The sequence below is a fragment of the Spermophilus citellus genome (genome assembly GCF_964194105.1).
Source record: "Spermophilus citellus genome assembly, chromosome: 2".
In the NCBI taxonomy this organism is placed as follows: Eukaryota; Metazoa; Chordata; class Mammalia; order Rodentia; family Sciuridae; genus Spermophilus; species Spermophilus citellus.
The window spans coordinates 88649389-88675196 of record NC_138183.1 but is presented as its reverse complement, the minus strand read 5'-3'; the positions used below and the strand labels follow the sequence as shown (position 1 = coordinate 88675196).

The 25808-nt window shown below is 34.2% G+C and overlaps 1 protein-coding gene across 2 annotated transcripts in view; it reads left to right on the top strand.

Moving 5' to 3' along the window:
* Positions 1–25150, top strand: part of KIF27 (kinesin family member 27) — an 83631-nt gene extending 58481 nt beyond the window's left edge. For both annotated transcript variants that reach the window (XM_081282705.1, XM_081282706.1), the window contains 5 exons: positions 4526–4741; positions 11316–11522; positions 13434–13632; positions 16117–16281; positions 22549–25150. In XM_081282705.1, coding sequence (XP_081138831.1) covers positions 4526–4741; positions 11316–11522; positions 13434–13632; positions 16117–16281; positions 22549–23033 — 1272 coding nt within the window. In that variant the 3' untranslated portion in view covers positions 23034–25150. The remainder of the gene's footprint in view (positions 1–4525; positions 4742–11315; positions 11523–13433; positions 13633–16116; positions 16282–22548) is intronic.
* Positions 25151–25808: the final 658 nt, after the last annotated feature.

Sequence of the window (25808 nt, the reverse complement as noted above, 5' to 3'; positions counted from 1 at the left end):
TGACTGTTAGTCTGTTGCATTGTTTTCTGAACAAAAGGAATAAAAAGATTACATCTTTTCCAGTGCTTGAGAAGTAGTTATAAGAGTTGATTATAGTGACTGGGGTTGTAGCTCAGTGGTAGAGAGTTTGCCTAGCATGTGTGAGGCACTGAGTTCAATCCTTAGCACCACATAAAAATAATAAAATAAAGGTATTACGTTCATCTGCAACTAAAAAAAATATATTAAAAAAGAAAAGACTTAATTATATGTATTTCAGACAATGAACATGATGGACTGTACACATACATATTACCCCACTAAAATGACAGAAAGGAAATATATGCACATTATACACAAATTTAATTTAAAATAGATCATCCAGTACTGGCAGGATTGTAAAATGATGCAGGTACTTTGGATAACCATCTTGTAGTTCCTCAGAAGATTAAACATTAGAGGTAATATATGACCCAGAAATTCCACTCCTAGGTGTATAAATGAAAGCATATATCCATATATAATCTCAAATGTAAATGTTCATATCAACATCATTCATAACAGCTAAAAATGAAAACAATACAGATGTTCATCATCTGCTGAATGTATAAACAATCTGTGATCTATTCATACAATGGATTATTATTTGACAACTTGCAGTAATTAATCAGTGATGCCAGCTACAACATGAATGAACCTTAAAAACACACTGTGAGAACCCTAAAGAAAGAAATCAAAGAAGACCTTGGATAGTCAAAATTAATATTATCAAAATGACCATACTACCAAAAGCACTATACAGATTTAATGCAATTCCAATCAACATCCCAATGACATTTCTCATAGAAATAGAAAAAGCAATCATGAAATTCATCTGGAAAAATAAGAGACCCAGAATAGCTAAAGCAGTCCTTAATAGGAAGAATGAAGTAGTTGGCATCATTATACCAGACCTTAAATTATACTACAGAGCAATAGTAACAAAAACAGCATGGTAATGGCGCCAAAATAGACTAGTAGATCATTGGTACAGAATAGAGGACACAGAGACTAACCCACAAAATTACAATGATCTTTTATTAGACAATGGTGCCAAGAATATACATTAGAGAAAAGATAGCCTCTTCAACAAATGGTGCTGGGAAAACTGGAAATCCATATGCAACAAAATGAGATTAAACCCATCTCTCTCACCATGCACAAAACTCAAAAAGGATCAAGGACTTAGGAACACAACCAGCGACCCTGTGTCTAATAGAAGAAAATGTAAGCCCTAATCTCTATCATGTGGGATTAGGCCCCAGCTCCCTTAATAAGACTCCTTTGGTGCAAGAATTAAAATCAAGAATCAATAAATGGGATGAACTCAAACTAAAAAGTTTCTTCTCAGCAGAAGAAACAATCTGTGAGATGAATAGAGAGCCTACATCTTGGGAGCAAATCTTTTACCCCTCACACATCAGATAGAGCACTAATCCCTAGGGTATATAAAGAACTTAAAAAGCTAAGCACTAAAAAACCAAATAACCCAATAAATAAATGGGCCAACGACCTGAACTTCTCAGAAGATGATATACAATCAGTCAACAAATATATGAAAAAATGTTCATCATTGCTAGCAATTGCAAATCAAAACTACTCTAAAATTTCATCTCACTCCAGTCAGAATACCAGCTATTATGAATACAAGCAACAATAAGTGTTGGTGAGGATGTGGGGAAAAGATACACTCATACACTGCTGGTGGGACTGCAAATTGGTGAAGCCAATATAGAAAGCAATATGGAGATTTCTTGGAAAATTGGGAATGGAACCACATTTGACCCAGCTATCCCTCTTCTGGGTCTATACCCAAAGAACTTAAAAACAGAATACCACAGGGACATAGCCACATCAATGTTTATAGCAGCACAAGTCACAATAGCTAAACTGTGGAACCAACCTAGGTGCCCTTCATCAGATGAATGGATAAAAAAAATATGGCATATATACACAATGGAATATTACTCAGCAATAAAAGAGAATAAAATCATGGCATTTGCAGGTAAATGGATGGAGTTAGGGAAGATAATGCTAAGTGAAGTTAACCAATCCCAAAAAACCAAATGCTGAATGTTTTCTCTGATATAAGGAGGCTGATTCATAGTGGGGTAAGGGAGGAGGAGCATGGGAGGAATAGATGAGCTCTAGTTAGGATAGAGGGATGGGAGGGGAAGGGAGGGGGTATAGAGTTAGAAAAGATGGTGGAATGTGATAGAGATCATCCAAAGTACATGTATAAAGTCACAAATTGGTATGAATATATGTTGTATACAACAAGAAATATGAAAAATTGTGCTGTATTTGTGTAATAAGAATTGTAATGCATTCCACTGTTTTAAAAAAAAAACACACTATGAGTGAAATACACCTGTCATAATAGACCACCATTGTATAATATCATTTATATCAATTATTCAGTATAGGTAATTCCATAGAGATAGAAAGTAGAATAGTGCTGGGGCTGGGGATGTGGCTCAAATGGTAGCGCACTTGCCTGGCACACGCAGGGCGCTGGGTTCGATCCTCAGCACCACATAAAAATATGTTGTGTTGTGTCCACCAAAAACTAAAAAATATAAATATTAAAAAATTATCTCTCTCCCTCTTTAAAAAACAAAAAACAAAGTAGAATAGTGGTTGCCTAGGTTGGTAAGGGACTAGGGAGGAAATGGAATAACTACTAATGGGTATGGAGTTTGTTTTGGAGGGGATGATGAAAAATTTTTAAAATTGATTATGGTTGTAAAACTGCATTTACTAAAACCAATTTATACACATTAAATTGATGAGAATAGTATGGCATGTGAATTATATCTCATTAAAGCTGATATTCACAAGAAAGCTGTAAAGAAAGTAGAGGAGTACCAGAGAACAAGAATTAAAAAAAAAAAAAAGTCTGTTAGATGCAAAGCAGATAGATGAGTGGTTACTGTCTTAGTAGAACAGAAGACTGGAGTACATAGAGAGAGGAGCACAAATAAGGGCCAAGCCTTTAGCTTTAGCTTTTTAAAAAATATCAACTGTATTGGAATGTAATTCACATATAACATCAAATGAATGGGCTGAGATTTTCACAAGGCTGAAGTGAGGCATAGGCTAGAAACAGGGTATAGTGAAGGAACGTATTCTTTTTTGCCCTGGGACAATATGATTTATTTTCTGAAGATTGAACCAGGCCCAGCAAAGGGTCAGGATCAATCAGAATACTCAAAACAGGGAACAAATGCAAGTCTACATATGAATTCTGAGACATGCATTTCCTGACCCTCACTGGATCCCCAAATGCTGGTAGTATACTTCCCAGTGAGAGATCAGGAGGATAAAGGCCCCAGACAAATTGTTTCTGGACAAAAGGGGTCTGAAAAGATTTCCTGATAAGTTTGATCAAATGAAGAGTGTAGAGAGGAATTTTATACTTTTATTGAAGAAGAATTAGTTGTAAGGTAAAAAAATTATATCAAATAGAAGTATGATCATTTTAATATTAGTTCAGCTGTGAACTAATAGCCATGAGGTCATAATCAAGTTAATGATAGTCACAAAGTCATAAAAGGTAATCAAATATTGATTTAACTCAGAGCTGTAATATAACTTACATTGGGAAAATGGAGGTGGAGAAGAAGTAAAGAAGAGGAGGTGCAAGAGTACTAAATCCCATAATATACAGACAGTAGGCAATATCTAAAATTGATGTTATTTAGAAATATGGACATAAACATAAAAAATTGTTGAAGGAGGCTGTTTCTGGGGAGTGGGCTACAGGTAAAAGATTGGGACAAAGCACTACTTTTTCAAAATGATAAATTTTTTCATAGTATATACATGTGTATATTATAAACCATATGGCAGCAGTATGTGTGTGTTTACATATGTATCTATATCTGTATATATGTATATATACATAAAAATTACCGTGATAAAAATATTTCACAAGTTATCTTGAATTAATCTATAATAAACATCTCCATAAATCTGACCAGATTTCTCCATATTTTCTGATCAGAATAAAATAAGAATAAGAACAAATTGTACGTTACCCATACATCAAATCTCAACCTCTAGGAAATTGTAACAATTCTACAATATAAGAAGCTAAGAAAGGGCTAGGGTTGTGGCTCAGCAGTAGAGTGCTCGCCTAACACGTGTGAGGCCCTGGGTTCAATCCTCAGCACCATATAAAAATAAATAAACAAAATAAAGGTATTGTGTCCAACTAAAAAATAAGTATTAAAAAAAAGAAACTAAGAAAGAAAAGTTCAATTAAGAAAATAATAAAAAGGAAAAACACTAGCCAAGGTAATCTTGGTAGTAAATTCTTTTTTTTTTTAAGGCATTCAACTTAAGATTTTAGATAATGACCCTCCAAAAGAAATCCATGGGCGAAAATAATAATGTGAAAGCTAAAAATGCGTTCATTAAGTAATTTCTCTGTTTTTCCTACTTTATAAGTAGTGTGGATTTCTGGTAACTGTTTTTGGGATATCTGGGGGTTGTGTCTTTTTAGGCCTTAAACACAGATAGTTTGAAAATATCAAGTCGCTTGAATTTGTTGGACCAAGAGTTATGTCAAAAGAGTATTCAACTCCAGAGCAGCTCAGCTGAGGAGAAAATAAGGATTTCAGAACAAGTTCAAGCCCTGCAGAAAGAAAAGGATCAGCTCCAGAGTCGAAGAAACAGTGTGGATGAAAAAGTTAAAAATGGTAGAGTGCTATCACCCGACGTAAGTCAGTATTCTTTGGAACTGGAAGTGCTGTATGATGATGAATGACTTGGGTGATTTCCTTGTTCTCTTACAATCATAAAAATGATAAATCTGGTAAACATTGCTTTCTTGAGACTTTGTCAGCTTTAATGAGTTCATCTGGCATCTGTTTGGCACCATAAATCATGCTTGACTAGAAACAGATGTTCTTATATAGTGTTCCATGAATGTGTCCCTTCCTGCCATTGCCAGGCATTAGGAAATTATATTGTCCTTGAGTGTGACCTTTTCAGCTGGGGTTTTTCATCTGAAATCACAGAACAAAGAATATGGTTTGAGGGACTCTTTTCTCAGTTGTTCCAAGAAGGGCACCTGTCTTCTCTCTATGAATGTAAATGATAATACGTAAATGATAATACGACCTTAAGGGTTAATTCTTACAGATATGTTAATAATGAATCCCACTATTAGGGAAGTAATTAATCCAACTTTTATATATATAAATTATAATGCATCAAAAAAAATTTTAAAAATAAAAAGAAATAAAAACAAAGGTTAATTTTTTCCATGGAAGCTTGGTTGAGAAAGGACTGATGTTTGAGAGCATATTCTACACTATGTCTGAGCAAATAGAGAAATTCAAATCCTGGTAAAATATCTTTTGTTATAGTTTTTATTTAGGAGAACATATGACTCCTCTCACCTCCATTTTTAAGAACTATATAAAGATGATTCATTCATTGGCTATCAAATTGTCAAGGACTATGTATTTTATTTTATTATCTTTTTTTTCATAGTATGGTGAGAATTGAACCCTATCACTTGACTACATCCCCAGTTCTTTTTTTATTTTTTATTTTGAGACAGGGTCTCACTAGGGCTGGCTTCAAACTTGTGACTTGAAAATATCAAGTCTTGCCTCAGTCTCTCAAATAGCTAGGATTATAGGTATGTCCCACCACACCCAGCCAGACTAACATCTTTTTAAAAAATTTTATTTCAGTTGATATGATCCCTGTACCTTACTTTATTGGACAGAGGTGAATTTTTGAGCCTGATTTTCACTGCAGTTGTTTGTATATATGTATATGTGTGTGTGTGTGTGTGTGTGTGTATATATATATATATATTTATATATAGATGGACACAATATCTTTATTATTATTTATTTATTTTTATGTGGTGCTGAGGATCGAACCCAGGGCCCCACGTGTGCAAGGCAAGCGCTTTATCACTGAGCTACAACCCCAGCCCTGCAATTGTTTTTTTTTTTTTAATATTTTTTTAGTTGTAGATGACATGATAACTTTTTTATTTATTTATTTTTATGTGATGCTGAGGATCAAAATCAATGCCTCACATGTGCTAGGTGAACGAACACTCTACCACTGAGCCACAACACCAGTCATCTGCAATTACTTATTATTTATGTCCTGTCATTATCAAAGCAAGGGAAAATTATATTAAGTTGCTGGAAATTACATGCTTTGTTGACTTTTGTCATGTTTTAGATTGGAGGCAAGAAAGAGGAAGTAAGGGGACTAGTGAAGAAGAAACAGGAGAAAGGGCAGCATGAAATTAGACTATTGTTCACTGAATTGATGCAAGTAATTAAAACTAACTTGATTGGAGGAATATTATCTACTTCTACTGCCCTGTTTTATAACTTACCTTAGGTAGCTATGCAGAGGCTCACAGAACCTAGCTGTCCTCCTAAGCAGTTAAATTGGAGCCCTAGATTTGAAAGTGTGAGAGCAAAGTATGCAGCAAAACATTAAGTATATAAGGAATTTTGCTGATCCACGACTGCTAGTGGGCCAATGAAGGAAATAAGAAAAGTAGAAAGTATCATGCTTCCCTTGCGAAATTCATAAAGAGATAGAAATATAAGAAAAATTCTCCAGAGGTAGAAATCTAAGAAATGTTAAACTCCAAAGAACATAAAAAAAAGCATGTTATGGATAACGTAGTTAAGCTATCCTCATTACATTATTTATGCAAAGCAGTGCAGTGATGGTTTGTGAGAAGATGGAGTAAGGCAGTCTTGGTGGATTTTGAGCTGGATTATTAAAAAAACATGACATGGGCTGGGGCTGTAGCTCGGTGGTAGAGCACTTGCCTAGCACATGTGAGGCGCTGGGTTTGATCCTCAGTACCTGGTAAAAATAAATAAACAAACTAAGGTATTGTGTCCACCTACAACTTAAAAAACAAACAAAAAAAACATGACATATACTATGAGATATAAGACAGAAGTCCAGTTTAGACAGAACATTGTTAAATAAGACACAGTGATGAGAATAGGCAAATTATGTTTGGAGAAGAGTAGAGGTCTCTTATCAAGAAACATTGAGGCTTCTATTTCATGTGAAGTTCTGAAACAAAACTATTTATGGATCTGTGGTGAAAATATAGCACCATACATAATACCTGATTAGCAGCTATTCTGGATTAGTTTGAGGAAGTGATGAGCCTCCCACAATTGTTAGGGTTCCATTTAGTCTTGAGAACTCCTGTATACTTTTCCCTTGCATGGTTGTTCTCCTTAGTTTAGCTCTGAAGTTGGCTCTGCTCTTACCACTATTTGAAAATCAAGATTAATATTCCCAAATAGATCTGCCAGTAGGAGATGACTAGAAACATGAGATTTTTAAAGTAACACAAGACCAGTAAAATCTAGGTGGAATGATTTGCTATCTTGATGTCTTTAAACTTACTAAAAATTATTTTCTCTTTCCACAATAAATTAAAATGTTTTTTCTAATTGTATTACTTTACTAATAGATCACTGCATTAATAGAGGATTACCTAACAATTTACTAAGGACAGATCACGTCCCCTTTTTTTTTTATGAAATTCAGAAACTAAAATTTTAAAAAAAGAATATTTGAACTCGTTTATTCTGTTTTATTTGATGCATATTTATTTTTCTCATATTCTTATTTACAAATGAATAAATATTATATTTATTCTACATGAATCCAATGTGCAATTATCAAATCAGTATAATTAGCATTTACATCTCAAATATTATAATATCTCCTCTAGTTATTTTCAAATTGATAATAAATTATTGTAGGCCAAGTATCATACTGTGATCTAAAGAAACTTACAACTAATTCCCATATCTAACTGTATTTTGGTATCTGTTAGTCAACTCTCCTACTTACCCTTCCTAACATACAGTGATAGGTACTGTATGATCAGTTTTCAGTTTCCACAAATGAATGTTAATGTTCAATATTTTTCTTTCTGTGCTTTGCGTATTTAATAGTCATCTGGTTCCATCCATGTTGCTGCAGATGGCAGGATAAACTCCAGTTTTCTTTCTTTATGATAGCAAGGATTGAACTCAGGAGCACTTAACCACTGAACCCCAGCCACGAGCCCTTTTTAAAAAATATTTGATTTAGAGATAGGGTCTTGCTAAGTTGTTAGAGCTGGCTTTAAACTTGAGATCCTCCTGCCTCAGCCCCATGAGCTGCTGGGATTACAGGCAGGCACCACCACACCTGGCAACTCCAGTTTTTTTTTTTTCTCTCTCTCTCTCTCTCTTTTTTTTGGGGGGGGGGTTTGAAGGACATTTTTTTATTATTTATTTATTTATTTGAAACTCCAGTTTTCTAATAGTACAGAGCTATTTGTTGCCTACTAAGTAAGTGGGATCCAGGAAGAAAATATAAGAATTATTATGTTTATTTCATCTTTTAAACATTCAATTTCATGTTTTATGCTTAGAACATTTGTTAATTTATAGAGAAAGATACATATATCAGTGCTTACTCAAAAGTTTTTGTTAGCTTTTTGTTTTATTTTCTGCTGATAGGGATGTGTAATCCAGAATGTTTGCACACCACTACTTTAGGTCCTTATTGCTTGTCTCTGAACTAGCAGCAACAGCATCACATGGGGGAGCCTCTTTGAAGTACAGATCCTCAGGCCACACCCAAATCTGCTGAATCAGAGTTTGAATTGTAACAGAGTTCTTGTTGTTCATTAAAGTTTGAAAAGCAGTGTACTTTGTAAAGCACAGTTAACTTTTAGTAATTTGTGGTTTGTGCTGTGGTAAATTTTTCATCCCAGAAGAGTTTCCCATGGTCATTTATCTTGTCAACCAACCTACATCTTTGCTAAATTGGAGAAAACCACCACTTATAAGCTGTGGGCTCAATAGAGTGGGCTATCCTCACATCTCTGAAGTCATACTTTATATGAAGTCAATACTTCATATTAGCTCTGCATTTTCTTAGTTCCAAAACCAGAAACTAAATTTATACTAAATTGTCCACAGCTATGTATACAGGCAAACTCTTTAACATTTGCATTTGGTAAAATATAATCACAGTATAAATTTAAAAGTCCAATATATTCTTTGGATAATTCACTCTTAGAATTATGTTTTATGCCTAGAACATTCATTTAATTTATAGAGAAAGATACATATTTCAGTGCTTACTCAAAAGTTTCATTATTTGGGCTGGGGCTGTAGCTCAGTGGTAGAGTGCCTGCCTAGCAACCATGAGGCACTGGGTTCGATCCTCAGCACCACATAAAAATAAACAAAATAAAGGCATTCTGTCCATCTATAACTACAAAAAAAAAAATTTTTTTAAAGTTTCATTATTTAAAGTTTTTTTAATCTTAAAAAGGTGAATATTATTTGTTCCTTTTGGAACAATTATGAAATCATTGAATTCCTGATGGTTAGTGATTACAAAGAGAAAGAGAATATTGAAAATATTTTTCCAGAAGAGTTTATAAAATGGGCTTTTAAAAATAAATATTATCCAACCTCCCACTAGACTATGTTATTACATACCTGTTTCTTGAATTTCCTAAAATGAAGTTCCAGAAGTCACTCTATCCTTTGGTAGACCGGAAATATTCACATTATTTTCCTTTGTCATGCTGAGGGGTAGAGTAGGAAAAAACAGCCAAAGACATATGAAAATATAATTTTTCCTCTCCATTAACTCATTCAGGAGACACTTCCAGAGTTTAAACTATGTGGTAGGTACTATGCTCACAGTAAGGATACAAGTATAGGACAATCTGCCATCTGGAATTTAGTTTATGAAATTTGACCTCTACAACAGTATAGGAATACAGGAACATATCCAGGTCTCACAAATCTCACATAATTTCTTATCAGAAATTTGTATTCCCTCCACTTCCAATAACATGTATTTGGATAGTTCAAAGAACTGGATCATTTTCATACAGGGAGTCATTGTTTTGTTTTGTTATTTTTTTCCTACAAAGGAAATTTTCTCTGATATGTGAAAAAATATCATACACTTCCACCATTTTTTTTTCAGGGAGGAGGAGTACGAGGGATTGAACTCAGGAATATTTGTCCACTGAGCCACATCCCCAACCCTATTTTGTATTTTATTTAAAGACTGGGTCTCATTAAGATGTTTAGCACCTTGCTTTTGCTGAGGCTATCTTTGAACTCTTAATCTCTCAGCCTCCAGAGCCGCTGGGATTATAGGTGTGCACTGGCTGCTCTCACTATTTTTAATGCCTGTATTTTTCATAGGCATCTTATGAAATGTTTCATGTCCTTAAATCTTTAGTACCTTTGTTAAGCCATACTATTATTTTCCCTCCAGAGACTTTCCTTTGATATCCTAATTCTTTTTCAGAACTAGGAATTGAACTCAGGGCCCTGCCCATGCTAGGCAAGTACTCTACCACTGAGCTAATCCCCAATTATTCCTAGTTCTTAATAATTTATTCTAAATTTATTTCTTATTTCTCTCCTAGCAGTATATTATTTTAAAAGGTCATTAGAGGGACAACAAGGGTCTCTAGATCTCATTAGTGACAATATATATAAATTGCAACTGTAGGAATGGTGGAGGAAGATGACAGAACTGCTAATTCTGTGGACTGAGGCCTTCCAGTTTATTCCTTTGATTAGGTGATTTGCGTTTGTTGTATGACCTTGGAATGTTATAGTACTCACCTAAACAATTCCATTTTATTATACAAGATTTACTGTAAAGACTCAATGATTATATGTTTTATATACATGCACACACACATACACAGTATCGTATGGCATAACAAAACTCAAACATTCTTATTATTATGGGGGAGGGGTACTGGGTATTGAACTCAGGGGCACTTGAACATTGAGCCACATCCCCAACACTATTTTGTATTTTATTTAGAGACAGGGTCTCACTGAGTTGCTTAGCACCTCACTTTTGCTGAGGCTGGTTTTGAACTCGTGATCCTCCTGTCTCAGCCTCCTGAGCCACTGGGATTACAGGTTGTGCTACCATACTCCACCCAAACATTATTTTATTAAAATATAGTAAAATGGCTGGGGTTGTGGCTCAGTGGTAGAGCGCTCGCCTAGCATGTGCAAGTCCCTGGGTTCGATCTTCAGCACCACATAAAAATAAATAAATAATGGTATTGTGTCCAACTACAACTAAAAAATAAATATTTCTAAAAATGTATAGTAAAAGAGTAGTAATGTCCATTAAACTCAAATTGCATAGTAAGATCTGAGTATATGACAAAGTCCAGGTTTTAGTATTTCATTTTAAATGAGTGATTTCTGTTGTATTATATCTAGGAAGAACATGTTCTTTTCCAGCTTGAAGAAGGAATTGAAGCTTTGGAAGCTGCAATCGAATACAAGAATGAAAGTATCCAGAGTCGCCAGAATTTGCTTAGAGCATCACTCCAAAATCTTTCTCATAGTGAAGCAAATGTTTTGGAAAAATTAAGTTGCCTGAATCCTGTTGAAATTAGAGCTATTCTTTTCAGATATTTCAATAAGGTATTGTTTTGGAAGAACAGTATTTATCTTATCAATAGGGGTCAAGATGTTCCCCATATTTATGTTGAATTTTTAAAGAAATTGAAAGACTGAAAGATTTGATGGTGTAATTACATACTTAAGCATGTTTTCTCTTTATACTACTGAATGTTGTCATCTGAAACTTTGTGATTATCCAAATTTGTAAGCCTACCTTTGTGAGGTGCTTATAGTTGTAGGGCCTTTCAATAGAAGGCCTCTTTGGTATAGTTTTAAAAACCAAACTTCCTTATTATTTTTTGGTTCCAGATTTGGATGTTGCTATGCAGCATTCCTGAAAAATAAAGATCTCTCCGAGTTTTAGTTCCTTCAATGCTATAGGGCAAGGTAAACCTGTACTTTCTTGAATAATGTGTGAGTTGAAATGGAGATGAAGTGATGCATCAACGGCAAAGACAATAATAGATTTTATTAACCTGAATGTGCTTAAATCAATTAAAATATTTTATATGAATCGGACAGTTTAGTGATCCAGAGGTGTTTCATAGCATTCAGAACCATCACATCATTTCTCTAATATCTTTTTCACTTAAGATATATATTACAGGGGTAGGGATATAGCTCAGTGGTAGAGCACTTGCCTAGCATGCACAAGGTCCTGGGTTTAAATCTCCAGAGATGCAAAAAAAAAAAAAAAATTAAAAATAAATAAATACATAGTATGGCAGGTTAGACAATTCTTGTCTCTGAAAAGTCTGTTCAGTTTATGGGAATATCAGATAGTTGGTGAACACAAAACATTGAAGTTTTTAGAAGTTCTAATTGTATGAAATAAAGATGAAAATGTTATATACAATCTCTTTGTGGATAATCAGTCAGTAGTAAACTATTGTTACTGATGAGAGTGCATTCTATTTTTGTGTGTTTGGAGGGCAGAAAATAATGGAGGACTGTCCTAGGCTACCCTTGAAGCAAGAGTTCTTATCCCAAGATACCCTAGCCAAGATCAGTGGATTTCTGATCCTTTGTAGAAATAGTATTGTTCTGGTGAGGATATCATTAAATTATCTACAAGTTCTAAGTAACGTTGTGTCTGAAGTATTTTTACTTCATATCAAAGAAGAACCCAACAGATGATATACAAGCTTGAAACTGAATCTCTTTGTTTATAGTTTAAAAATTCTGCCACTTATTCATAACATCCATTTTGGGGTTAAAGTAGGGAATTAAAAAGTTTTGAAGGGGTTATTATTAGAAAGACGTAATAAAATGAGGAGCTGGGGATGTGGCTCAAGCGGTAGCGCGCTCGCCTGGCATGTGTGCGGCCCAGGTTCGATCCTCAGCACCACATACAAACAAAGATGTTGTGTCCGCCGAAAACTAGAAAATAAATATTAAAAAAAATAAAATGAAAGCATTACCAATTCAGAATTTCGACACATTTAAAAGACTGCCAGATTACTTTTTTAAAAAAATTTTTAGTTGTCAGTGGACTTTCATTTTTTCTTTTTTTAATTTATCTGTGGTACTGAGAATTGAACCCAGTGCCTCACACATGTTAGGCAATTGTTGTACCACTGTGCTATGACCCCAGCCCAACTATTATATTATTTTGTGGATATGTTATAAAGTAGTTGCCTAGGGACCCAGTATGTTTCAGGAAGCACTTAAAATGTGGAGATTAAAGAAGCTCATCTTTTTTTAAAAAAAACATTGCTTTTTAGTTGTTGATGGACCTTTATTTTATTTATTTATATGTGGTGCTGAGAATTGAACCCAGTACCCACACATGCCAAGCAAGTGCGCTACCACTGAGACATGCCCCAGCCCCAAAGAAGCTCATCTTTATGAAACCCAAGAAAAGTAGATTAATCTATTGGGTTAGGCTATCTAAATCACTTAAAAAGTAAAAAAAAAAAATGTCTTTGGTAGGTGGTTAATTTGCGAGAAGCTGAACGAAAACAACAGTTACAAAATGAAGAAATTAAAATGAAGGTTCTGGAACGGGATAATATGGTTCGAGAGTTGGAATCTGCATTGGAACATCTGAAATTGCAGTGTGACCGGAGACTGACACTCCAGCAAAAGGAACATGAGCAAAAGGTGCAACTGCTATTACGTCATTTCAAAGGTAACTCTTCTTTTTTCAGTTGTATAAAGGTGATGGGGGAATATTTAAGAAGGAAAATGAGACAGAACTTATTTCTTAATAGTCCAATGTATAAGCAGTTACTACTTGCACAAATTTTTGCCCTTTACCTGTTTTGGTACTATGTTTCGGGATAGCTGAAGTTGATACGAGGCTATTCATGCTTGAAATGCTATCCCTTCTGCTTGCCCCATTAGGGCACACCACAATCCTATTTGTTGTTGGTTTAGTTTTTATGTTGAAATGTGGAGATTTTGTCTGGCTTTTAAGTGTAGAGTTAAAATTTTTCTATCTCCTAGGAATATAGTACTATGATACTTTAATTATTTTACTTTCACAAAATTAAAGTGATAGGTTTTGTCACATTCTTAGTTATATTTCTTGTAATTTTCAGTTGATTGTAAAATTTTATGCATTAAGGTTATGTATCCTAGGTCAAAACTAGACTACTATTGATAGGCACAGTTATCAATGAGTATCTGTTCAACTGTCATCTCTGATGCAAAAAGAAAGCTATCATAGCCAGGCACAAGGTGCACACCTGTAATCTCAGCGACTCCCGAGGGGGTGAGGCAGGAGATCACAAGGTCAAGACCAGCCTTAGCAATTTAGCAAGGCCTTAAGCAATTTAGTGAGACCCAATTTCCAAGTAAAAAATAAAAAGAATTGAGAATGTGGCTCAGTGGTAAAGCACTCTGGGTTCAGTTCCCAGTACAAAAAAAAGAAGAAAAAGGAAGAAAGAAAAAAGCTGTCCCAAAAAGTGGACTTCATATTACACATGGCCAGTACACAAACAGCTGCCATGGCAACAAAATCACTGCCAGGTGATAATGTTACTGCTCTTGAGTCTCATGAATCCACAGCTGAAAATGGGTCAAAAGGGATCTGGAAGAAGTAACCTGAGGGGGCTGGGGATGTGGCTCAAGCCGTAGCGCGCTCGCCTGGCATGCGTGCGGCCCGGGTTCGATCCTCAGCACCACATACCAACAAAGATGTTGTGTCCGCTGAGAACTAAAAAATAAATATTAAAAATTCTCTCTCTCTCTCTCTCTCTCTCTCTCTCTCTCTCTCTCTCCCCCTCTCCCCTCTCTCACTCTCTCTTTAAAAAAAAAAAAAGAAGTAACCTGAGGAAGAAGAAAATTGGAGAACATTTGAATTTAAGTGTTGAGGCAGCTTACCTTGAAATTAATTCTATAATTGTTAATTAGCAACCAATTGACTAATGACAGGATTTCCTTGGCAGGATCCCAACATCATTATTGCATTCAAACATGCTCTCCTAAAAAAAAAAAAAAAAAACATGCTCTCCTTACCTTAATTTAGTTCTGTTGTCTCTAAAAGTGATGTGTGCAGAGAATTTTAAAGTGACAAGGATTATACATCAAAAGTTCATGCCATAGTCAAATAAAGACATTTTAAAAATCATTCATTTCTATAACTGCAAGTTTTTCATAACAAAGTTGTAACTAAAAATGTTAACAATTTGTGAATTTTCTAATTTCAGCTGGATTAGATATAAGTTCATACTTCATGGAGATTTTTTTTTTCCTTTTTCTTTTTTGCAGTGCTGGGGATCAAACCCAGGGCCTCATGCATGCTAAGCAAGTGCTGTACCATTTAGCTACATCCCCAGCCCTACTTTCTGTGGATTCTGATTTATGATATCATTAAGCAATTGTTATAACAAGATAAACTATACAAGCATACTTAAATAAAATTTTAGGAAACAGCTGATATTAACAAAAACAAATAGTAGGACCATTTTATAAATATGTCTCCTGAGTAAATCCAAAAGTATGTATCTTCTGAAAGCAGTATACTAGATTTTACTGTTCTAGAACAGTGTTAGACATTCACAAGTAGTAATTAGAGGCTTTAAGTTATATTTTGGCATAAACTAGAACTTATGCTGGCTATTTACCTTCTTTTCCTGTGGTGTTTTCTTTTGTGATTTTATCTTTCTCTAGTCCCTTTTAACGGTTTGTGTGTGTGTGTGTGTGGGTGTGGGTGTGGGGTGGTGGTGGTGGTGGGGTTTTTTTGGCTCTTAAGGCCAAAAAAAAAAAAATGTTTCTTAGGGCCTCTTAAGACTTTCCATATAACCACAATGTCTGATATAAACTTTAAGATATTAATGCAGCTTGTGGACAGAGTTCCAAAAGTGAAATTTTTATAGGAAACACCTACTTCTTCTGTTCTAGGGATAAGTCTTGTTAATATGAACTGCAAAAAAATGCAGACTTATAAACATATAGTTAGAGGTTGTTGAGGGTAGGGTGGAGAAAATGATTAAGGGCTCAGTCTTTTTAAAAAATGTTATGGGCAGAAGAATCCAAATTGTAACTGAAAACAAATCTAAAGTAAAGTAATAGATATGTGACCCTTTAAAGATAGTTTGGGGCTAAGTTAAAATATAATTTTGAATCATTTATTTAAAACCAAGTATAACTATAAATTTTTGCTTTATAGAACAAGATGGAGAAAGCATTATAGAAACTTTTAAAACGTATGAAGATAAAATTCAGCAATTGGAAAAAGATCTTTATTTCTATAAGAAAACCAGCAGGGATCTTAAGAAGAAACTTAAAGAACTGACACGGGAAGCATTTCAATGGCAACTAGCATTGTCAGAACGTAAGACGAGTTACTTGCCACGCTAACACTGTTTTTCTAGCATTTGGTGAGATCATGCCGATTTCCCCGTGACTGGGTTATTTAGGATGAGACATTTAACTTCTCTTTTGTCTCTCTGGACAAAACTAGTTTTTTCACCATGTATAAGACAGAACCCCATGAGAAGTGAAAGAATGAATGAAAGAACACATACGTATGTGTAAAGGAGATAGTCATTTTTAAAATTTATTTTTTCCAGCTGTCAAAGGTTTATTCATCATGGAGAACATTTAGAACATTTAGATCACGTTTGATGTGGCTGAATGAAGTAATATTTCAAAGGGACATATTAACTCCAAATAAAGGTTGCTACAGATAATCTTGTGGAGTATAAATGCTGGAGTTAATTCTTTAATGGATTGATGAATCTCTGAAATACAGTTATCAGCTGCAAAGTAAATGGTGTCTATATAACTACTCATTTTACTTCAAGAACTGTTTGTATATTGCCACTACAAACTCCTTATTTTTCTTAACAGTTGAGGAGTGCAACTATCTAAAATATTTTTAAAAATGTAAAATACAAAGTCCTGTATTTTACATTTTTAAAAAAATATATATATTTTTTGCAGTGCTGGGGATTCAACACAGGGCCTGTAAACTAAACTATAAACTATAAAATAATACCCATTAAAACTGTGGGAAGCAATTTTTTTTTTGTACCCAGAATTGAACCCAGAGGTGCTTAACCATTGAGCCATATCCCAGTCCTTTTTTATATATAATTTAGACACAGAGTCTCACTGAGTTGCTTAGGGGCTCACTAAGTTGCTGAGGCTGCTTTGAACTCATCCTCCTTCTGCCTCAGCTTCCTGAGCCGCTTGGATTACAGGCATGCACCACCTTGATTGTTTATTGATTGCATTGTGCCATTGTTTATAGTCCTTAACTCACTTAATCCTTAAAGTAACCCTGTAATTTAAGATAGCTGTCATTTTCCTGTTTTATGGTAAATTAAGCCTTCCATTAGCATAAAAAATATGTATAATACAATGGATAATACAAAAAGTAAAGTTAAAAGTGTGTGTATTAAATCAAGGCTTTTTATATACTGGCCTTTTTGGAAATTAAAAAAATTAATAAAACCCATTGTTGAGATAAAGATGTTTCTTTGCATAGTTATATATAGATAAGTAGAATTAGCACCTTCATAAATGAAATTATCAAACATGACAAAAATATTCTGTAAAAAGAAATGCTATGAAGGTAATATATTGCTATGATTAAAATATACCCTCAAGTCAGCAAAATAAAGAGGAGTCAATATTTCTAAAATAACAGTCTATATTTTATAAAAGAAATATTCTGCTTTGGAGCATATTCTAACAATTTAAGAATGGTTGATGAAAAGTTGGCTTTAAAACCTTTTAGGAAGGGGCTGGGGTTATGGCTCAGCTGTAGAGTGCTCACCTAGCACGTGCGAGTCCCTGGGTTCAATCCTCAGCACCACATAAAAATTAATAAATAAAATAAAGGTATTGAGTTTCAACTACAATTAAAAATTTTTTTTTTAGAAATAAAACCTTTTAGGAAGAGGAAAAAAAGGGGAAATACTGAGGAATTAATTGGAATAAATTATGTTGTAGGCATACATGAATAGGTCACAATGAGCCCCTATATATAATTATAATGCACTAATTTCAGTAATAGACCCAATTTGTACCTTTAAATGAAATTGCTTAAAGATGGGCACAGAAGATGGGTTCAGTGAAAAATATATATGCAATGAAAAGATATATGCTGGGCTGGGGTTGTGGCTCAGCGGTAGAGTACTCACCTAGCATGTGTGAGGCCCAGGATTCTACCCTCAGCACCACATAAAAATAAATTAAAAAATAAAGGTATTGTGTCCAACTACAACTAAAAAGTAAAATCATGAGTTCAAAGCCAGCCTCAGCAAAAGCAAGGCACTAAGCAACTCAGTGAGACCCTGTCTATAAATACAAAATAGGGTTGGGATGTGGTTCAGTGGCTGAGTGCCCCTGAGTTCAATCCCTGGTATCCCCCCCCCCCAAAAAAAAAAGAGAGAGAGAGAGAAAGAGAGACAGAGACAGAGATACAGAGAGATATGATACAAACACAAATCCTTCTAAGGAGACTAAACTTTCTGATTCTCAATGTAGTAGTACAGAGGTGCTTATTTATACAACTCATTACTTAAAAACAATGCCTGAAATATGTAACTAAAACTTTTACTTGAAATATTACTTGCAAAAAATTAAAAAGTGCCAGGTGCACATGCCTCTAATTCCAGGTTCCTAGAAGACTGAGATAGGAATATTTTAAGTTCCAGGCCACTCTGGCAACGTAGCAAGACTTTGTCTCACAATAACATTGTTAAAAAGGGTTGGAGATGTAGTTCAGAAGGAGAACACTCCTGGCTTCATTCTCCAGTACTGAAAAAAAATTTCTTAAATAAAAAGTAAACAGATATTAAATAACAAAGAAAAAGCAATTAACATAAAACCATTTTAGCCTTTTAAAAAACCCACTCTGTAGCTAAGTGTGGTAGCTTATCATGTACAAGGTGCTTATCATGTACATGACCCTGGGTTCAATCCCCATCACTTAAACAAAAGAATCTCACCCACTTTCAATTTTTTTAAAATATATTTTATTAGTTGTAGATGGACACAATACGTTTATATTATTTATTTATTTTTATGTGGTGCTGAGGATCGAACTCAGTGCCTCACACATGCTAGGCAAGTGTTCTATCACTGAGCCACAGACCCATCCCCCACTTTCAATTTTGAGATAACTGAAATTAGACTTCTGGTTTGTAAATGGCCCATGTTTATACTCCTGAGTCTATGAGACATTTTTTCTAAAAAATGACAGAGTGGTATGGGGGTACACAGATTTCAGAAACCTTGATTCTCGATCTGTTTTTTTTTTTTTTTGTAGTTATAGATGGACAGAATGCCTTTATTTTATCTGCTTATTTTTATGTGGTACTGAGGATCGAACTCAGTGCCTTATGCATGCTAGGCAAGTACTCTGCGGGCTGAGCTACAGCCCCAGCCCCCCTCATTCTGTCTTTTAAGGAAACAATAAAAAGCTAAAATAAAGTTGAATAATCTTGGGGAGGTGCAAAATGCAACACACACCTATCTAACACACACCTATCTGACCAACTTGCCCAAGAAGTCTAGTCTTGATAATAATGTTGAACGTATTATTTCGCTAATTTGCCATTCTATCTAAAAAAATTTTAAATACTGTTTTTGGCTATAACGTCATTATATAACATTGTCATTATAGAAATTTTTGAAAATGCAGAAAACAAATCATCCATAAATCTACCTACATTTTAGCATAATTATTTTCTTATTTTCATCATGTTTTAAAAATAGTTTCAGTGATGTTAAGGATAGAGCTTATGTTATATCCTATCTCAAGATATAATTTTATAACATTAAATGAAGTCTATTTGAATTATAACATATAGTAATTGAAATATATCAAATTCTGAGTTCCCTGAAATGTCTTCTTTTTATTTTTTTGAGACATGCTCTTGCTATATTGCCTAACCTGGCCTTAAACTTATGGACTTAAGTAATTCCCCTGGGCTCAAGCAACCCTATTGCCTCAGCCTGCAGAATAACTGGGACTACAGGCATAAACCACTGTACCCAACTTTTAGCTCACTGGTTTTAATAGTAGTCTCTGTTGTCTGCCTATGAGACTTATATTTATCTTCTTTTAACTTTTTTCCAAATAGAAAAATTAATTTTAAGTAAAATATCTTGGTCAATTGTTGGTCATAGTTATGATGTTAATATGTTTTTTTTTAAAGAACGAGTGATAGAGGGAGAGAGAGAGAGAGAGAGAGAATTTTTTAATATTTATTTTTTAATTCTCGGCGGACACAACATCTTTGTTGGTATGTGGTGCTGAGGATCGAACCCGGGCCGCACGCATGCCAGACAAGCGCGCTACCGCTTGAGCCACATCCCCAGCCCGTTAATATGTTTTTTAACATACTTTGAGGATAAAATTTTATATGGCCACTCAGTATTTCCACTTCCACTTAAATATTTAATACCATTCTTGTACCAATTTAAATCACTATCAAACTATATATAAGATAAGGAATCCTGGGCTGGGGTTATAGCTTGATGGTAGAGTACTTGCCTAGCATTTGTGAGGCACTGGGTTTGATTCTCAGCCCACATATAAATAAATAAATAAATAAATAAATAAATAAATAAATAAATAAATAAAAATAAAGGTCTATCAATAACTAAAAAAAAAATATTAAAAAGATAAGGAACCCTAGCTTGTTTTTTTTTTTTTTTTTGGCAACACTGGGAATCAAATCTTGAGCCTCAAGCATACTAGGCAAGTGCTCTACCATTGAACTATACCCCCAGCCCTTAAATCTTAACTTCTACTAGTTGTGTGAACTTGGGAAAATTAATCTCTCCCTAGTTTTGCTTCTTCATTTTTAAATGGGAAACTTAAACTTGCAAGTGGGAAACTTCCTATTATAAAGAATCCAAGTGAACCTGAGAGTGACCCTCAGCAGTGGGCCCATTTCTGCTCTTTCACATAAAATCTTTACAAGTAAAATGACACTCTGAGTTGGGCAGCAGAATTTTTTAAAGCTTCTTGGTAACCCTAATGTGCAACATTAGAGTTTGGGGCCACTATCTATGATCAACTTGTAATCTGCTCTAGTTCCATTTGAGGATCTATGTCATTTATTAGTTCAGGTTTTTTGTTTTTGAGGGACTTCAAAACCTGAAAAATCAATGTTTTAAACCAAGGTTACAAGCTAGAATGCCTATAGGAACCAGGAATCCAAAGAGAATTAGAGGGCTTTACAGTTGTCATCTATATGAGTAGGGGCAATTTTTCAGCTACTGTTGCTATGCAGAAATTCTTAGCTCTTCTAATTTTTGTAGAAAAATTGAAAATCTATACTTTATATGAAACTCTAATTTTAAAATTTTGTATCAAGAATTATTAACATTAAAGACCAAATAAAATGTATCTGGGGGTCAGATTTGAATTGGGGTCTGTCACTATGCAACTTTGTCTTCAAAGAACTAAAAGTATATTAAGTATGTATTGTCATATGTTGAAGTTTGCATTCATCATATTAGATTTAGTACCTATATGTATTTCTCTTAAGCAAGTTTTGTCTTTGATGATAGAGGTTATGATTTGACAATTTCTAAGCTTTGATCTCTTCACTTCTTTTTTAAAATTTGTTTTAATTAGTTATACATGACAGTATGATACATGGCACTATGATACATTTTATATAAATGGAGTATAATTTCCACTGGTCGTGTAGTCATATATGTACATAGGGTAATAATGTCTTATTCATTCTACTGTCCTTCCTACCCCCTTACTCCCTCCCCTCCCTTCACTCCCCTCTACCTAAAGTAACTCTGTTTTTCCCTAGTCCCCCCCCCCCCCCGCACACACACCTTTATTGTGAGTTAGCATCTGCATATCAGAGAAAAAAACTTTGCCTTTGGTTTTTTGGGATTGGCTTATTTCACTTACTATGATATTCTCTAGTGCCATCCATTTACCAGCAAATGCCATAAATTCATTCTTTTTTAAAGCTGAATAATATTCCATTGTGTATATATACCACATTTTCTTTATCCATTAATCTGTTGAAGGACACCTAGGTTGGTTCCAAGTTTAGCTATTGTCAGTTGAGCTTCTATAAACATTGATTTTAAGTCCTTTGGGTATAAACCAAGGAGTAGGATAGCTGGGTCTTTTCACTTACTTCTAATCACTCATTCCAGTGGTTGTTCCTTACTGAGAGGGTATACTGTCATCTTCATTTCCATGGTGGAAGTTGTGACACACACCCCTGAGGACATTTGGATATCAGAACCTTTCTGTCATGCTGGGAGAACCAACCAAAGACCAGCTTTTTATACATTTAATGCCAAGTCCCTGAAGTATGCCTCCAGGGACAGAGGCTGGATTTGAAATTTTCACTTGGCTGGATTTGAAATTTTCTAGCAACAAGCTAAGCAGAGGGCAGGCATGGAAACACAAATAGAGAGATTCCAAGTTTTCCAGGGAATAAGTGGAATAATTAATACTCACACATTGTGTGTCTAAAAGAAACATTAAACAAACAACAAGCATAGTGAGAAATATTAATGTAGTTGTGTTAGGATATTATGATTAAAATACCTGATTTGAAGGAAATGATCTCTGAATTTTTGGTTTTGGGATTATTTTTAGATCATGATGCTGGAGATGGAGTCCTGAACCCTGAAGAGGCAGGTGTGATTTCAGAAGAATTAAAATGGGCATCCAGAACTGAAAGTATGAAATTAAGTGCAAGAGAAAGAGAAGTAAACAGTTCTTCAAGCAGTTTAAGAACACAACCAAATTCCCAAAAACTTTGGGAAGATGCCCCAGAGTTACCTTCTATTTTTAGCTCTTTAGCACCGTCTAGTGGGCAACTGTTACGCAGTGATGATAAAACAGAAACAGATGAATATCAGTTTACAAAATCTCACAGTCGACCATCATCCCAAATTCAGCCAATGGGAAATGTGGAACAGCTTCATGGTATCACACCTGTAAAATTGTGTCGTAAAGAATTACGTCAGATTTCCTCCTTGGAACTATCATTACGACGTTCCAGTCTTGGAGTTGGGGTTGGATCAATGACTGCTGATTCCATTGAAGTGTCTAGGAAACCTAGTGACTTTAAAACTTAGTCATTTAACGATAGACATTTTAATATAGTAGATATGTAAAAAGATTCCTTTCTCTAACTTGTTAAAAGTAAAGCTCAAGCTCATTAGTCCTTCTGCAGATAAAGGAAGAATGGGAGGATTGTATATTTTGGGGAGTTTTAATTTACATTTCCACAATAATTAAATAAACACATTTTATAATACTTGATAACACTTAAATATTCCCACTTACAAATATACTCAATTTTTTCAGGCATATTTTATTTGTTTTTTATTTTCCAGGTATATTGGAAGAACAAAACTAATAGACTAAATTATCCTTCAAATGTATGCTATTATTTAATATAAAAGTGTATTATAAACATGTTATGATACAATAATCCTTAATATATTAATATAAAAATATATTGCTGTTTTTAAAAGATCCAGATAAATATTTCTTGTGTTAGAGAGGGAGTTACCTGCTGCATATGTTTTGGCACAGATGAAGTTTTTTGCCAAAATACAGTCTGTAGCCTAAGACAACCTGCCAGGTTTATGGACTAAAGTTGATTTTAGTGTCAGAGCCCACAGAAGTTAAGTGATCAGTCTTGATTTTTAAAAAACAATCTCTGTTCTTTTTCTAGAATTGTTGTCTGTTTATAGTGTTATATTATTGGTTTGCTAATATAATGAAACGTAAATTTTCATCTTTCTCCTGCCATGTGCATTTGACATGTCTTTTGTTTATGCTACCAAAATTGGGAGAAAAGATACAGTTACATGGAAGAGAGAGACAATGATAGAAGAATACAGAAACATTTATTTCAGCACTTTCAGGAAAAGAACATTGATTGTGACATATCTAGTCACATGGAGGCTGTTTTGGAAAGCCTGAAATGTAGTCAAAGGATCCTTAGCTAATTATCTGATGGGATTCAGTGTGAGACTTTTCTCTACAACCTACTTCATCAGGAGTTTCAAACAGGCAGACCAAACAACATTGGGACTGTAAATTTGTAAATGAAATTTTTGCTGCATTTTCTGTTTCAGCCTTTTTGTTCATCATGTTTAGAATTAAGAATTGAACAATTTATCCAACCAGTTCTTTTTCACCATATTTTTTTTCATTATAGGCAACATTCCATTCTGATGACCTGCAGTATTATTTTGTTTCTTTTCCAAACTTTTACTTGTAATCCAAATTTGAGTTTCTTAGTTTAATTAATATTTGGGGACAGCAGTAACACCACCCTGACTCAACAGATGCCTACCTAATGAGAGTTACCCACTTCTTGTTGAATCCATTTTTTCTTATCTAATGCTGTTACAGACTTTTTTTGTATTTTACTCTGTGTTGTCCTGACCATCTCTCCCAAGACCCAAACTGTCACTCTGTGCCCACTTAAGGCTTTCTGCCTTTATCTAGTTGCTAGCTCTAGGGACTGAAGTTTTTTGTCCAATTTGCTAAATACCTGTTCCTCAGGAAAAGAAAGACAACAAACTTCTAAATAAGTGAATAGTTTACCTCTTAAGCAAGGTACTAAAATTCATTTAAATTATGGGTTAAGTAGATTTCTGTGGACTTATCTGGAAACTGAACAGTTTATAACATTGGCCCAGTGAAAAACTGTTCAAGTTTCAAACAATTAATTTACAAACTAACTTGGAAATTTTATTTTTACCAGAGACTATTTGAAGTCTCACAGTCTGTTTTTCAGCTAGTCTTCCTTTTGTTTGTATGATATATATAATAATATATATATATATTTTTTTCAGTCTTATGGCAAAAGGCCAGTGCCTTCAACAAAGCATAGCAATTATATGTTTATTAGTATATGTATTAATGAAAGTTCTAATTATAAATTTCTTATAAGATTAATGTGCAATGCCTTAATTATAAATAATTCATCCTATAAGAATGTATTTTGATACTAGAATCCTGCTTTCCCAAGAAATTAGCACATATTTGTTTTAAACTATGAAAATAAAAACACATTTTCTCACTAACAAAGCAAGAAAAGCAGTGATTTGATTTGATAATGCACAAGTGAATCTGACTGTAGAGTAACAAAGATATAATTTTACCCCCTGCTTTGGTTAAATATATATCTTTTATATATTATGATAAAAATACTATAAAAATAAAAAGCAAAGTTGTTCAAGTGGCCTTCAATTTATAATCCTCCTGCCTCAGCCTCCTGAGTTGCTGGGATTACAAACATGTGCTTTTATTAATTTCTTATTTTGCAGTGTTTGGGCTAAATAAGCACTCTACCACTAAACTATACTCCTCAGCCTGCCTTTGTACTTAAATATTAATTTCTTTTATTAATGTTGTTTTGGGTTTTATCTGGGGAGCGTGTCCTCAGTTCTTCACATCTTCATGAACTTTCATGATCCAAAGAATCAGCACATATACAGATGATTTTCAGTTACATAGCCTATATTGCCACTAGCATTGCCTTATTTTATATCATTCGAGGTTAATAAAGTTATGAATGCTTATTTGAGAATAGGTGCCCTATCGGAAAAAATAAAGGTCTTATATTTAAGTCTTAGAATGAATTATAATGGAGTCAGATACTTAGTGTGGGTTCAGTTCTGTGAAAAACACAAATTCCCAAACATTAAATGCAAGTATGACTTGTTTTGATCTTTCAATTACTTCCTTAGGCACATACTTGTGACTTTAAAATACTGGGGTACTAATATCTGAAGGTTCAAATAGAAAGTCACATATGTCCACAATTCTCGTGACTTGATGGAATTTAAAAAAATATTCATTATATGTATTTACATTTGAAATTAGGTTGT